This window comes from Microtus oregoni, unplaced genomic scaffold (assembly GCF_018167655.1).
Source record: "Microtus oregoni isolate MIOR12 unplaced genomic scaffold, Mior012 000022F_ref0000154, whole genome shotgun sequence".
NCBI lineage: Eukaryota > Metazoa > Chordata > Mammalia > Rodentia > Cricetidae > Microtus > Microtus oregoni.
Window position 1 is genome coordinate 14,456,709 of NW_024543081.1, and position 13,149 is coordinate 14,469,857.

A 13,149-nucleotide genomic window follows, 5' to 3' on the forward strand; every position below is an offset into this window, starting at 1 on the left:
GCCGCCGTCACTCAGTCTGTCGCCCGCACGCCTCCCCCTCCAGCGCCCCAAGCCTGCAGCTTTCCCCGAAGACATTTGGTGTCAGTATAAGGACGGCTTTTCCTCGCACGCGGCGCGGCTCGGTCTCGCCGCCGCCGCACGTCCCCGCACCGCCCGGCGCTCCGGCTCCTCCGCAGCCCCCGCCGCGCGCAGCCCCCTTGCGCCTCGAGTCCGGGTCGGGGGCGCGAGTGGCGCTGAAGCCGGGGACCCAGGCGGCCCGACCCCGCGCCCCGCCGCGCCCGCCGCCCCGCACCTGCCCCGCCGCGGCCCCGCGCCCCCGCCCCCGGCCCGGAGCGCCGCGCGCCCGCCGCCCGCCGCGCGCTCCAACTCCGCGCGGCTAGCCGCTCGTCCGCGCCGCCCGCCCGGAGCCGCGGCGACCCGCCTGCCATGGCCCGCGCCCCCGGGCCCGCCACCCTGCGCGCGCCGCCCCCTTCGCCCCGGGGGCGCAGCTGATCCCGGAATCCGAGGCGTGGAGCCGGCGGGGCGCGGGGTCCCTCTCCACGCCGGCTTCGGGGACACGCGTCACCCCCGCATCTCTGCCTGGGACGACCCAGCTGCCCGGCTACGTCCATGCCAAGGTAGGCGAGGCAGTGGCCATGAAGGGAGAAGAAAAGGCTCAGCCCCCTGGTCGGCTTCTTGGCGCGTAGGGCTCTTTCTTTATAGAGGCGTTTATTTATTTATTTATTATTCTTGGGGACTGACCCCCCCCCCCATCCGCCAACGCGTGCCCATCAGGTGGGCGCTACATCTTGTGATTGGGGGTAGGGGCCCTGCATTGGGAGGAAGGACAGGGAACTTTGACCGGCCCCTCTCCAAGGCCACGAAAGTTCTTTTGGTGCCAATACCGAAGCCCAAAGCCGTCTGAACCAGTGCTGCAGAAATTTATTCAACAAGTCAGGCTGCTGACCGGGGCCGGGCTGTCTGTCTGTCCGTCCTGCTGTCCCTCTGCTGCTGCGGCTCTGCGACCAGCTGGATTAGAGCTGGTGCCAGTGTCCGGCAGGGCTGAGCAGGGAGCGTTCGCTAGGGAGGGAGAACCGCGGCAGGATTGAGTGTGAGAACCCCAGGCAGGATTGAACTTTCCTCCAGGCCGGAGGAAAGGAGGTGGCTGGAGGGCCCCTCCTCGGCCAGTACCCCAGGCGCCCTCCCAGGTCGCACTGCATGGAGCCAGGTCGGGTTGGAGCGGGCACTCCAGGGGCCAAGAGGAGTCCTCAGCTGCCAGGGAAATGGTTATATAATGAGCGTTTGTGTTGATTGGGATTTAATTGTCTGTTGGGTGGTGTGTGTGGGGTGAAGGGGCAAGAGGGCTTGGCAGGGAGGTGGGTAGGTCTCTTTTGGGGGAGGTTATGGTGCCTGGGGGAGGGGGACTCAGGATAGGCCCAGCAGAAACAGCTACCAGCTCCTGTGCCTTGTGTCCTTTCTCGTCAGGATCGGAGGCTGTGGATGAGATGGGGTCCGAGGAGAGACCCCTGAGATGGGTTCTGGCCTTTGGAGTCTGTTCTGGGCTGTGTGTGTGTGTCTCTCTCTGTGTGTGTGTGATACAGAAAAAGGGAGTGAGGGAGGGAGGGAGAGAGAGCCTGTCTGTGTCTTCCTGGTGTGACAGGGTCTGAATCTCATGTGAACAGTGCCCTAGGCTGGAGGGCTCAGGCTGGCCTGAGCAGCCTGTCAGCCTCACTGCCTGTGAGATTTGTCCCTGCAGACTCAGCCACTGCCTGGAGACTCTGATGCCGTACAGACAAGGGTGTGAGTCCAGGGGCCAGGCTGGAGGGGAGGGGGTTTGATGTGAAAGTCCAGGCCTGCTTTCCCCCTGTCCTTACTCAGGCAGCTCCAATCATTTCTTGAATTAGCATCCCCCACTCGGCTCCAAGGACTCATTCAAAACTCTTGTCTGCCCCTCAGGACAAACTTTCTGTTTGAGCTCCAAGTCCTAGGACTGGACAATGGTGATCCCGGGCAAGGGGTATTAGTTGGTGAGAATTCAGGATGGGATAGGGAGATGCTGAGCTGGAACCAAGCTTGGGGGCAGCAGTCTAGGGGTGAATGCAGAGTCAGGAAGAGAATATCCTGGGGACACCGCGCTGGCCTGGCACCGAACTGGAGAATCTTCCATATCCTCAAAGGTCTGGGCCTCATTGTACTTTGTCCTGCAGGATCCATGCTGACAGCTCAGAGCTCCGCCAGTCAGCGGGAGGCTCTTCAAGCAGCCAGATCAGCTTGGGGGAGGGGCTTAAAGCCTTTCTGGAGACCCCTCTCTGCCTTGACTGAAGTTCTCCGTCCTCCCTACCTGAGTTTCTGTCTAGCCTACTTGCCTGTCTCTTCCACTTCAGACTCTTGTATCAGTAGCTTCTTCAAGGCTGGTCCAGAGAGGGTATCTTCTAAGCCCGCCAGAGGGCGCCAAGAAGTCTTCATCCCCTCAGGTTGACTCCCCGTGACCTTGGGCAGGTGGGTGGGGTTTAGCTGTTGGAACCTCCTGCTCACTCCTCCACTCTAGCTGGCTCTAGACCTGGCTGGCCCTCGGAGGGCCTGCTTGTCATCCGCTCACTGCTGGGGAGCAGTTACCACAAGCGCCACCCTGAAATCAGTGCCCGATGCTTCTGAACTCAGAGACCTGCCCTGAGCTCACAACCTGGCCACTTCGGCCTCTCTGTCCCCAGTCCCTTCATCATAACCCCAATTACCTGCCCAATTCTATGCCCCAAGTGCAGCTCCCAGGACAGACTCTGGGCCCTACCCTTCCCCCATCCGCAGAGATGCGCTCCCGCCCCCAGCAGCTCAGATCTCTGTTTCAAGGCTGGTGTGGATTCCTGATCTGTGCTGTCTCTCACCCTTGTCTTGCTCTCTGACTTCCCTGTGCTGCATCTGGGGTGCTTCAAGACTGTCTGCCAAGCGTGAACCCTGGGCTAGGAGCGGAGGTCAGAGGAGGGGAAATTAAGGCCCACTCCCCAGCTTTGGCTCCTCCATCCTTTCTCCCCTCTCTCCCCTCTTTCTTTCCCCCACTCCATCTCTTTCCTCCCTCTCTCCTTTCTGGAGAACATTTTCTTCCCACGTGTTCCCAGAGTGTGCCTTGCATAGTGCCCTCTCTTCACCCCAGCGTCCTCCAGAGTGTTAGGTCTGGGCTTGAGCTGTTGACTACACAGACGTGTGGGTGCAGGCTCCTGTGTGAACATCTGCAGGTCCCTGGTCTGCAGGCCTGTGGGTCCTGACATCTGAAAGATGTAGGACAAATCTTTCCCATCCTAAGCAGCCAGCTGGAAAAGAGAAGAAACAAAACATGGATTTGTGATTTACTAAGCACCTACTGAGTGTCAGACCTCATTCTGGTCACTAGAACCCAGAGGTGAGAGAAGAGAACAGGCTAAATGAGCCTTCTAGGGCCTTCCATGCCTTGAGGGAGGGTCTGGCTTCCTTGCTGAGGGCATCGTGGAGACATAGTTGCAAGTCTCCATATCCTCTGTGCTCTGGGAGTGAGAATCAGGCTGTGGACTTGACTTGTGGGGGTGCTGGACACATGGTCATTGGACCCTAAGCAGGGGCTGGCAACTTGGGGCCTTGGAGCCAGTGTCTCTTCGGGGCTGAAATCAGAAGGGACCTTTGTCTCCAGTGTCCTCCCTGGGCCAGCTGTCCCCTTCTGCTGGCGTTGGCTAATGATGCATCCTGAGATGGATATTTGGGCTCTTGTTCCCCCTCCCTGCTGTGCACCCTGACCTACTGAGCAACAAGGGCTGGGTTAAGGCCTGAGTGCCCCTACCCTAGCTTTTATCCCAGCTGCGAGACGAATAAGCAAGTCTGTGATCGGGGACTCGGAGGGGCAGGCCTCTCAGCATGGCAAGCTCAGCTTGTTGTAATTGGGCTAATGCTGCTTCCTTAAAGGATTTTTGGTGAGACTTAGAAGTGTCTCTGCAGTACCTAGCATGGTGCCTCGGAGGGGGAAACTGTTTTTCTTTCATTAAGGTACTTTCCCCATTTCGCTCCGTTTGTTATCTGCTTGGAGAGGGAGAGAGGCATCCTCCTCTGTGTTTTTCACAGGTGGAAATGAAAAGGGATGCAGGGAAGGGATGCTGGACCCGGCCAGGACTCTGGGACTCCAGTCTAGTGTTCCTTTTCGTGGGACCCACCTCACTCACAGTGAGACCCAGAGCTCTAATTATTGCAGTGAGGAAACCAATCAGTAGAGACACCTGCTGGGAGTTGTGCAGACGGTGGGGATTCAGGTGCAGCCTTCCTTGCTCATTTTCATCACAGGGCCAAGGGCCACTGAAAACAAACACGGCAGTGTCTGGGGCCAGGTGGGCAGGTGCTTCAGTGGGACAGGGGCACCTGGCCCACGTTTTAACTCCCGACTCACAGTTGGAATCCCAGCTCTTCCACTAAGTAGTCTCCGACCTTGGAAATACCCATTCCTCTCTCTGTGCCTCGGTTTCCTCCTTGCAGGAGAGAACACATATGCCTGCATCTTTGGGCTGTGAGTGTCCCCAAGCAATGCCGACTGTGACACTGGTTAGTTGTCCCAGGAGGAGTTGCTGAGCCAATTGAGTGTACTGTAAAGCTGTGAAGGCCCGGGACGAGCAGTGGTGGTGCACACCTTTAATCCCAGCACTCGGGAGGCAGAGGCAGGTAGATTTCTGTAAATTCAAGGGCAACCTGGTCTACAAGAGCTACCCAGATAAACCCTGTCTTGAAAACAAACAAACAAACAAACAAACATATCCTGGAAAGGCTAGCTGTTGAATTTCGTGGCGGAGCCAAGAGGAGTTTAGCATGTGGGCAGGCTCAGTTGTCCAGACCAGAGATGTTAGGGTGAGTTCACGCACTTGGGGGACAAAGGTAAGCCTTTTGCATCTGAGCAACTGCACAGAAACTCAGAGATCCGGGGGGGTTCGTGGACCCCATGAAGCATAGGCACTGGGGTCTGCATTGTGTTTGGGCTCTAGGGCTCCAGTCTGCTTTAGAGAGGCCTCTCCTACAGCACTGGGCAGACAACCCTGCTGCCTCACTGGGAATCTGGCCTTGTCCCTGCAGAGGACTTTGGGTAAGCTCAACTTAGACCGAGAGGGGTTCTGGGAGGCAGGCGATCTGGAAATTGTCATCTGAGGAATGGTTGAGGGAGCTGGTGACAAGAGGCCTGGGGCAGATGAGGCTCAGGGGTGGGCGAGCCTGTCAGCACGCATCTGCAGGGCTGTCATGCGGAAGAGGGAGCAGACAGGATGCTAGGGGCTCTGAGATGGTGCCTGAAAGATTCTGGGAGGCAGTCTTCCCAAAGCCTTACCAGATTTCTTGGTGGCCCCCCAAATTCAGGCTTTGCCCTGGTTTGTATGTGTGAGGGCTGTGTATCTGTTTGAGGTCCTAAGTGTGCATGTATCTGTCTGTGATTTCTTTCTTTCTTTTTGGGTTGGTTTTTCAAGGCAGAGTTTCTCTGCATATCCCTGGCTGTCCCGGAACTCACTCTGTGGATCAGGCTGGCCTTGAATTCAGAGATCTGCCTTCTTCCACCTCCTAAATGGTGGGATTAAAGGCATGTGCCACGACACCTGGTGTGCCTGTGATTTCTGTATGTGTATGTGAGCATGTGTCTGTGAGTGTGTGGTGTACTGGTTTGTGTGATCATATGGTGTGTGTGTGTCTGGCTATGATTATATGCATTTTTTTTTTTTGGCTTTTCGAGACAGGGTTTCTCCGTAGCTTTTGGTTCCTGTCCTGGAACTAGCTCTTGTAGACCAGGCTGGCCTCAAACTCACAGAGATCCGCCTGCCTCTGCCTCCTGAGTGCTGGGATTAAAGGCGTGTGCCACCACTGCCCGGCCTTATATGCATATGTTGTGTGTGCCTGTGAACGCTGCATGTCTGTGGTATACATAATGAATATATATACATAATGAATGTGTGTGATTGTGTGTATGTATCTGCATTTTATGGGGTGTTTGTATGCATCTGTGTGCTACATATTATCCATGTCTGTGGTTGTATGTGAAGGTATGTCGTGTGTATAGTATTGTGTATTTGTCCTGTGTGTGACTGTATGTTATATGTGTGAGTGCCTGTTGCCACCTCTCTGTGTGTCCACATGGGAGTGTGTCTGGGTGTAACAGTGAGCATAAGACTGTAGGTGTGTATTCGTGTTTGGTGCTGTTTGTGTGTGTGGTAGTGGGTTGTGCCATTTTGAGGGTTCTGTTTGTTTCCAGAGTCCTCCGTCTGTGAAGATCTGGAGACCATGAAAACCTATGAAACCAGGCATGGTTTCCAGGACCCCAGACTCCCAGGACTGTAGAAATCTCGACAGATGCCACTGTTAGGTATGACGGAACAGCCTGTGGTCTCATTGTGTGTAAGCCCTGTGCCTGGCGGGGTTACCCCAGCTCACTGGGCAGTCATCTCCTCATTTTATAGGTAGATAGCACCTTCAGGCTGTCAGGTGCCAACGTGGGCTGGTGTCAGAGCTGGGGCTTGAACACAGGTTGCTGTTCTGGGCCCCACTCCCCAAACACCACACTGAAGGTCTTCATTCCATTGTAGCATTGTTTGCCTCTGGCTCTGATGAGAGCAAGACACCCTGGTTCTGGGATTCCTAGACTCATCACATTCTCTGAATGATTTTATTGCTTGTGTGAGCAGTGACATTGTTTACTTTGTGACTGTTGACTGAAGAACAAACAGGTTGCCTGACCCCGTGAAAACACACACACACACACACACACACACACACACTCAAATCTGGTTGGCCAGGCCAGGCCTCCATATCTACCAGGGCTGTGAATTATGGAGACATGAGGACATCGAGAACTCTTGGTGCTGGCTGGATACTCTGGAAGATAGGTAGATAGGTTTTCTACTGCCTTTGGGAGACTGAGGGTCTTATCTGGACCAGCAGCTTTGTCTCCATTGCCTCTTGACTCAGCCTGGAGGGGAACCTGTTTTTAGGGTGCCCACTAAGTTGTTGCTGCAATAGTCTGATTTCTGGACTTGGGAATGGGCAGACTTGAGCTGGGACTCATCTTTTCCACCACTGTTCTATGTCAGCTGGTTGACACCAGGCACTGTGGAACTCCTATGGGTCCTGATCTCTTCCTCCAAGGAGGGAAATGTTCACAGAATTGTGGGATTTATTGGGCCTTTGATCGTTGCCTGATGGTGGTGATGGTTGTGGTGATGATGTTGGTGAAGGTGGTGATGGTGGTGGTGAAGGTGATGGTGGTGAAGGTGGTGAATGTGGTGAAGGTGATGGTGGTGAAGGTGGTGATGATGGTGGTGGAGGTGGTTATGGTGATGGTGGTGAAGGTGGTAATGATGGTAATGATGATAGTGATGATGATATTGGTGGTGACTGTGATGACAATGTTGATGGTGGTGGTAATAGTAATGGCAGAGGGAGCACAGGGTTAACAGCCCTTATGCATGATACACATGGCCACATGCTTGCTCAGACCTTTTCCCCCATGGGTTTCACTATGACTTCCACCCATAGCACTAGAGGAGGTGAGAGAAAGGTTGAGCTATGTAGAGAGAAGAGAGGCTCCAAGAGGCCAGCAGGACCAGGAGTGGGGATGGGATTCCAGACCCAGTGGGCTTCTGCTATGCTCTCCTTGTGGTTGCCATACAACTACCTGGAAGGATAGTGGGGGAAAGTGTCAGGATCAGATCCAGAGAGTGCCAAGAGGGAGGTGCTTTGGGGATGCAGAGGAACTCTGACTCTGAACCTACTGATGTCTTTTTGTCCTGGTGAGGCTTTATATGCCGACAGGGTGGAGCTCAAGAGCTCAGCTGCTGATTCCTCCAAGGTTCTAGTTAGGCACCTGGGGAAAGGAATCAAGCCTCAGGCAGGAAGGAGGGGATTTAGAGCTAGACGTGGGAACTCTAAGGATGGAGAGTTCCCACGTCACTGGGGAGCAGGTTAGAGAGTAGAGACCGCGTGGGTGTTTGGGACCAAGTCAAAGGAAGGAGGCTGGATGAAGGAGTGCTGAAATCAAGTCAAATGCAGACCCAACCTCTGCCAGAGGCTAGAGACTGGGTGGCCGCTAGGAATCAAGTTGAGGATGGAGGCTTAGGTGAGTGTGAGAAGCAGGCCAGGGGTAGGAAGCTGGGCTGTCACGGAGATGGTGGCCTTAGTGGCAGTAAGCACAGGGTTAGCAGGAGAGGTAGGAGGATGGAGGACAGTAACTTAGTGTGGCTAAACAGGGGCGAGAGAACCAAACAGCAGGTGGCAGGAGGAGAAGGTGTGGCCAGTTGTGTGAGGCCTCTATGCCCAGCAGCTTCCCCTCTGTGTGGCTGCATGGAGGGTTCCCATGACGGGGATGCTAGACCCAGAGCCTTTACTATGTTCCCGGTCCATTTACCCAGCCCTCTTTGTCCTCCATGTCCCACCGACACTCCCTGACTAACTCCTACCCCTAAAGGGTATGCTATTAGCCACGCTGCTCAGGGCACACCAGTCCCCTGCTTAAAGCCCTCCAGTGACTTAGGTTGCACTCGGAGCTCCTGCTGGAGCTCTCAGGTTCCCTTTCTCTGCTCCATTAGCCACACTGGCCTCATTCCTTTCCTCTGTTCCTTAAACGCGTTCAGCCATTTCCAGCCTCCTAGTCTTCGCATATGCCGTTCCTTCTGCCTGGAGCGTCCTTTCCCCAGAGCGTCACTGGCAGCGCCTTTCTCTTTTGCTCTTAAATGGCTCTTCCTTTAGAAGAAAAGGTGATTCATTGTGATTCCCACCATATCCCCCTTGTTTATTTACTTTTCAGTACTTTTGATTTATGTATCCAACAAACATTTATTGAGCATCTAGTATGTTCCAGGCACTTGCTGTTCCAGGGCCTGGAGTTACAGCTGTAAATGTAATAGGCAACAATCTGTGCTCTCAGTTACAGCCTTGTCGAAGGCTGGGGAGACAGGTCTGAAATCAAAGAGATACGAAAGCAGAAACTGTCCACCGCATTGTCGGGAGCCTGGGGTAGGGAAAAGCCAGAAAGAGAAGCGGATTGAATGTGTGTGTATCCTTTTCTTAGGCTGTTGTGTGGGCTGAACGAGAGCAAGTTTACCATAGCCATGGAGACTGTGCACACAGTAGGGGCTCAGGACAATCAGGACAAGCAGGGATATGGAGGCCAAGAGAGTATGCTGTAGTAGGAGGGAGTAGCGTGAGTTGAGGCTTGGGAGAAGCAGCGCAGCCCTAGGGACCCAGGAGGTCCCTTTTGGCTACAGTGATGGTTGGTGGAGAGAGAGGTGGGTTCCAAAGCTGGCGTCTAGTGATGGGAAGACTGGAGCCACCCCAGGGAGGGTGCCGTTCTACCTGGGTGGCTGATGCGTGGCTAGCCAACGTGCTTATGTAAGGTTTGTGCTGTTTTTCTGGAAATGGGAGCAAAACTTGGAGCTCAGGAGAAAACACTGCGGCCCTGACCAGCCGGGCGAAGCGGCAGGAAGTACCGGCTCCTGTCCGTTGCTCATGGGAACAAAGAAGTGTCTGGACCCATCAGTTCAAGGTGGCTCAGTCAATAGCCTTGCAGCTGCCAGCAGCAGCCAGGAGCGCAGGCCCTCTGACCTCCTCTTGCTGCCGAGTTTGGATAAGCCTTCAGGGATATGTAGCCCCTAGGGGGAGACTATAGGGCGCTGGGCTCTAGTAGTGCCTGCCCTTCATAGCCTGCCAGGGGGCAAGTCAGGCCAGTGCCAGTTGCCGCTTGGAGGGCTGGAACTGGAATTCTGGCTTCTCATCTACCCCTGGTTCTGTTCAAGCTACCCCTCTTCCTGGGCCTCAGTTTCCCTATGAGAGCCCCATGAACTGGCCGGGTGCATCAGAATAAGACTAGCATGTGGGGCTGCCCCTGAGTGGAGTCAGGGTCAGTGTGTGATTGGCAGGCCAAGGACACTTCAAATCGAGGCCCCTTGGGAAAGCACTAAGGATTTCAGAGAGGCAAGACAGACCCGGAAGTTATGTGACTAAGGCCCAGCTCTGCTCTCTCCTGACTGTGTGTCTGTTCTGGGCCTCAGTTTCTCCACCTGTAAAACGGAGAGATTAGTCTTGTGGAGCCCTGGGTTCTCATCCTGGTGTGTGTGTGTGTGAGCTTTCTGGAGGTCTCAAATGTCACTTCCTCAGGGAAGCTGCTGCTGGTCCCTCCTTGCTCTTCAGTGTCTGACACCACCCACTTTCTCCTTTGTAACACATTGCTCCAGCAGCCCAGCCTGTGTTCATGGTAACATCTTTATTTCCCTAAAATTTTACTTCTTTTTTGATGGTTTGATGAACAGATAATTCTACTCTTTTATGTGTTATTTTAGAAAGATTTATTTTAGTATTTTAAAGTTATATGTGTGTATGTGTGTGTGTCTATGTGTGTGTGTGTGCATGGGAGTGCAGGTGCCCAAAGTGTCCAGAAGAGGGCATTAGATCCTTTGCAGACAGTTGTGAATGCCCTAATGTGGGTACTGGGATCTGAACTAGGGTCCTTGCCAAAGTGGCATGCATTCTTTTTTTTTTCTTAAATATTTATTTATTTATTATGTATACAATATTCTGTCTGTGTGTATGTCTGCAGGCCAGAAGAGGGCACCAGACCTCATTACAGATGGTTGTGAGCCACCATGTGGTTGCTGGGAATTGAACTCAGGACCTTTGGAAGAGCAGGCAATGCTCTTAACCACTGAGCCATCTCTCTAGCCCCGTGGCATGCATTCTTAACTGCTCAGCCATCTCTCCTTTCCTTTTAAACTTATTTGATATTTCAATAATTTTTGGAGACAGGTTCTCTAGCCTAGGTTGACCTCAAACAGCCCGTGTAGTTGAGGATGCTCTTATACTTCTGCCCCTTCTGCCTCTACCTCTCCTGTGCTAGGAATATAGGTGTGCCACTGTGCCTGGTTTGTGTGATGCTGGAGACCGAATCTAGGACGGTGTGCATGCTGGGCAAGCACTCTACTAACTGATCTACATCCTTAGCCCTAGACTTTAGTTAATTAATTAATTATGACAGTATTGGGAATACCCTCTACCACTGAGTCACACCCCCAACCCGAACTCTAGTTCAGCACTATGAAAATAAAAGAAAAAGATATCATTTACATTCTGAGTTTTTTTTTTTATTGATTTATTTATAGTTCTGACTTACTGAAACCCGCTCTAGCTTGGCTTGCCCAATGACCATCTGGCTGAGTGATTCTGACTTAAGTGCAGTGGCTATAGTGAGGGGGAGGGGAGGGAGGACCTGTGGCTAGGCTGTCTGAGCTATGTCACCCACTGTCGGGGAGGTAGGCTGGGTAGTAAGTGCTAAACCAGCCCCCCCCATGTGTCCTTCTCTGCTCCCTAGGGCTCCCTGCTCCATGCTGACATGGCTGACGGCGCCTTACCACCCTCATCTGCAGCAGCCCCGGCCCCTGAGCCAGGAATCACTGAGCAGCCAGGGCCCCGGAGTCCCCCTCCGTCCCCTCCTGGCCTGGAGGAGCCACTGGATGGAACCAACCCTGATGTCCCACACCCAGACCTGGCACCTGTTGCCTTCTTCTGCCTGCGCCAGACCACGAGCCCCCGGAACTGGTGCATCAAGATGGTATGTAACCCATATCCTTTGGAGGCCGGTGTGTCTGTGCTCTGCCCAGGGGCCAGCCTGGGAAGAGAGAATGGGCAGCGCTACTTCCTAGACACTGGCTGCCCACATGGTCCTCTGGCCAGCGGAACTGAGGGCTGCAGGCCTCTTGGGCTTTGGTGAGTGGGCACATAGCCATCTGGAGAGATGTCAAGGGTGGAGGCTGGACCTGGGGTCTTGTTGAGGTGAAATTTCTGGAAGCTGCTGATGGCAGTTTTTGTGCTAAGGGACCAGCTCCCTCAGCAATACTCTACTTGGGGCACTCAACCCGTGAGCCCTTACTGCTTTTGTGGAATCTCCCTTCTTATTACAGTTGCATGGGGTATAAGGTTTCCAGTTCTTAAACTTTGGGACACATGTTCAAGATTCTTTACAGGTTCCTATGACCACAAGGTTTCAGAGACATGCTAACCTAGCTCACCAGACCCTCGGTACCCTGACCTAGCCTCCTCCTTCACACTCTGCTCCCCCTTGGTTCACCCATGCTCTGGGCTTCTCACATACTGTTCCCTCTGGCTAAAATGCGTTTTCCTCCCCTCTTCACCTGGCCAAATCCTTTGTGATTTGTCACCTTTAAATCACATCTCCGGTGTCGCCTCCTTAGGCAGCCCTCTGTGATTACCTGGGGCTCTTCATGCAACCTCACATCAAGTTGTGGATTTTTCTTTTTCTTTTTGAGGCAAGGTCTCTTATAGCTGAGATTAGCTGTGCAGCTAAGGATGACCTTAAACTTCTGATCCTTCTACCTCCAGAACTTGGGAGGCAGACACGAAAGATCTCTGTGAGTTCAAGGCCAGCCTGGTCTTCAGAGCGAGTTCTAGGACAGGCTCCAAAGCTGTCTTCAAAAACAAACAAAAAAGTGTTGAGAACAATTTAGGGGCATGGAGCACGCGAGCAGACTGTCCAGGCTGAAGAAGAAGTGCTGGCAAAGGTTTGAGCTACCTTTTTTCCTTCCATCTTTTTTGAGACAGGGTCTCTATGTGGTCCTGATTATCTTGGAACTCTTTCTGTAGACCAGACTGGTCTTGAACTCACAGAGATCCTCCTGCCTCTGCTTACCGAGTGCTGGGATTAAAGGTGTGCGCCACCACTACCCAGGTCTGTGTTAGGCTTTCCAAGGAAGGTAAACCTTTGGTGTGGTTCCCTCCATGCCTGGCTGAGGTTTGAACTTTCAAGGAAGAGAAGGCTAGAGGACCAGGGAGACAGTGGGACAAGGTCAGAGGCCTATCTTCTTGCCGGGTGACAGGAGAGCATTTTGGGTGCTGTATGACGTCACTGGACCTCTCTGAACTTCTGTTGGTAGGCTGATCACCATGACTCTGGCCTGCAGAAGACCTTGGCTTGGGAATGTGACTCTGATCGGCTCTGACAGGGCTGACTGGGCTGACATGGCACATGCTGTCTGTCCCAAGTGCCATGGAGAGGTCCTTACTGGGGAGTTGGCCAGTGTCCTGTCTGCTGAGTGTGTGTGACTTTGTGCCTGTCCTTTCATCCGAGTCCCAGTGCCTCCATCTGGAGAGGAGGGGCTGGTGAGCTGTCTCCTTCCAGCTTTGGGA

At 53.8% G+C, this 13,149-nt stretch overlaps 1 protein-coding gene across 7 annotated transcripts in view; it reads left to right on the plus strand.

Annotated features, from left to right (window-relative positions):
- The first annotated feature begins 409 nt into the window (after nucleotides 1-409).
- The window catches only part of Cacna1i (calcium voltage-gated channel subunit alpha1 I), a 114,589-nt gene continuing 101,849 nt past the window's right edge, over nucleotides 410-13,149 (plus strand). For 2 of the 7 annotated variants that reach the window (XM_041671729.1, XM_041671732.1), the window contains exons 1-2: nucleotides 10,093-10,207; nucleotides 11,318-11,568. In XM_041671729.1, the coding sequence (XP_041527663.1) occupies nucleotides 10,205-10,207; nucleotides 11,318-11,568 (254 nt within the window). In that variant the 5' untranslated portion in view covers nucleotides 10,093-10,204. Of the gene's footprint in view, nucleotides 618-10,090; nucleotides 10,208-11,317; nucleotides 11,569-13,149 lie in introns of those variants that run through there. The other 5 variants (XM_041671727.1, XM_041671731.1, XM_041671728.1 and 2 more) reach the window with 4 other exon arrangements.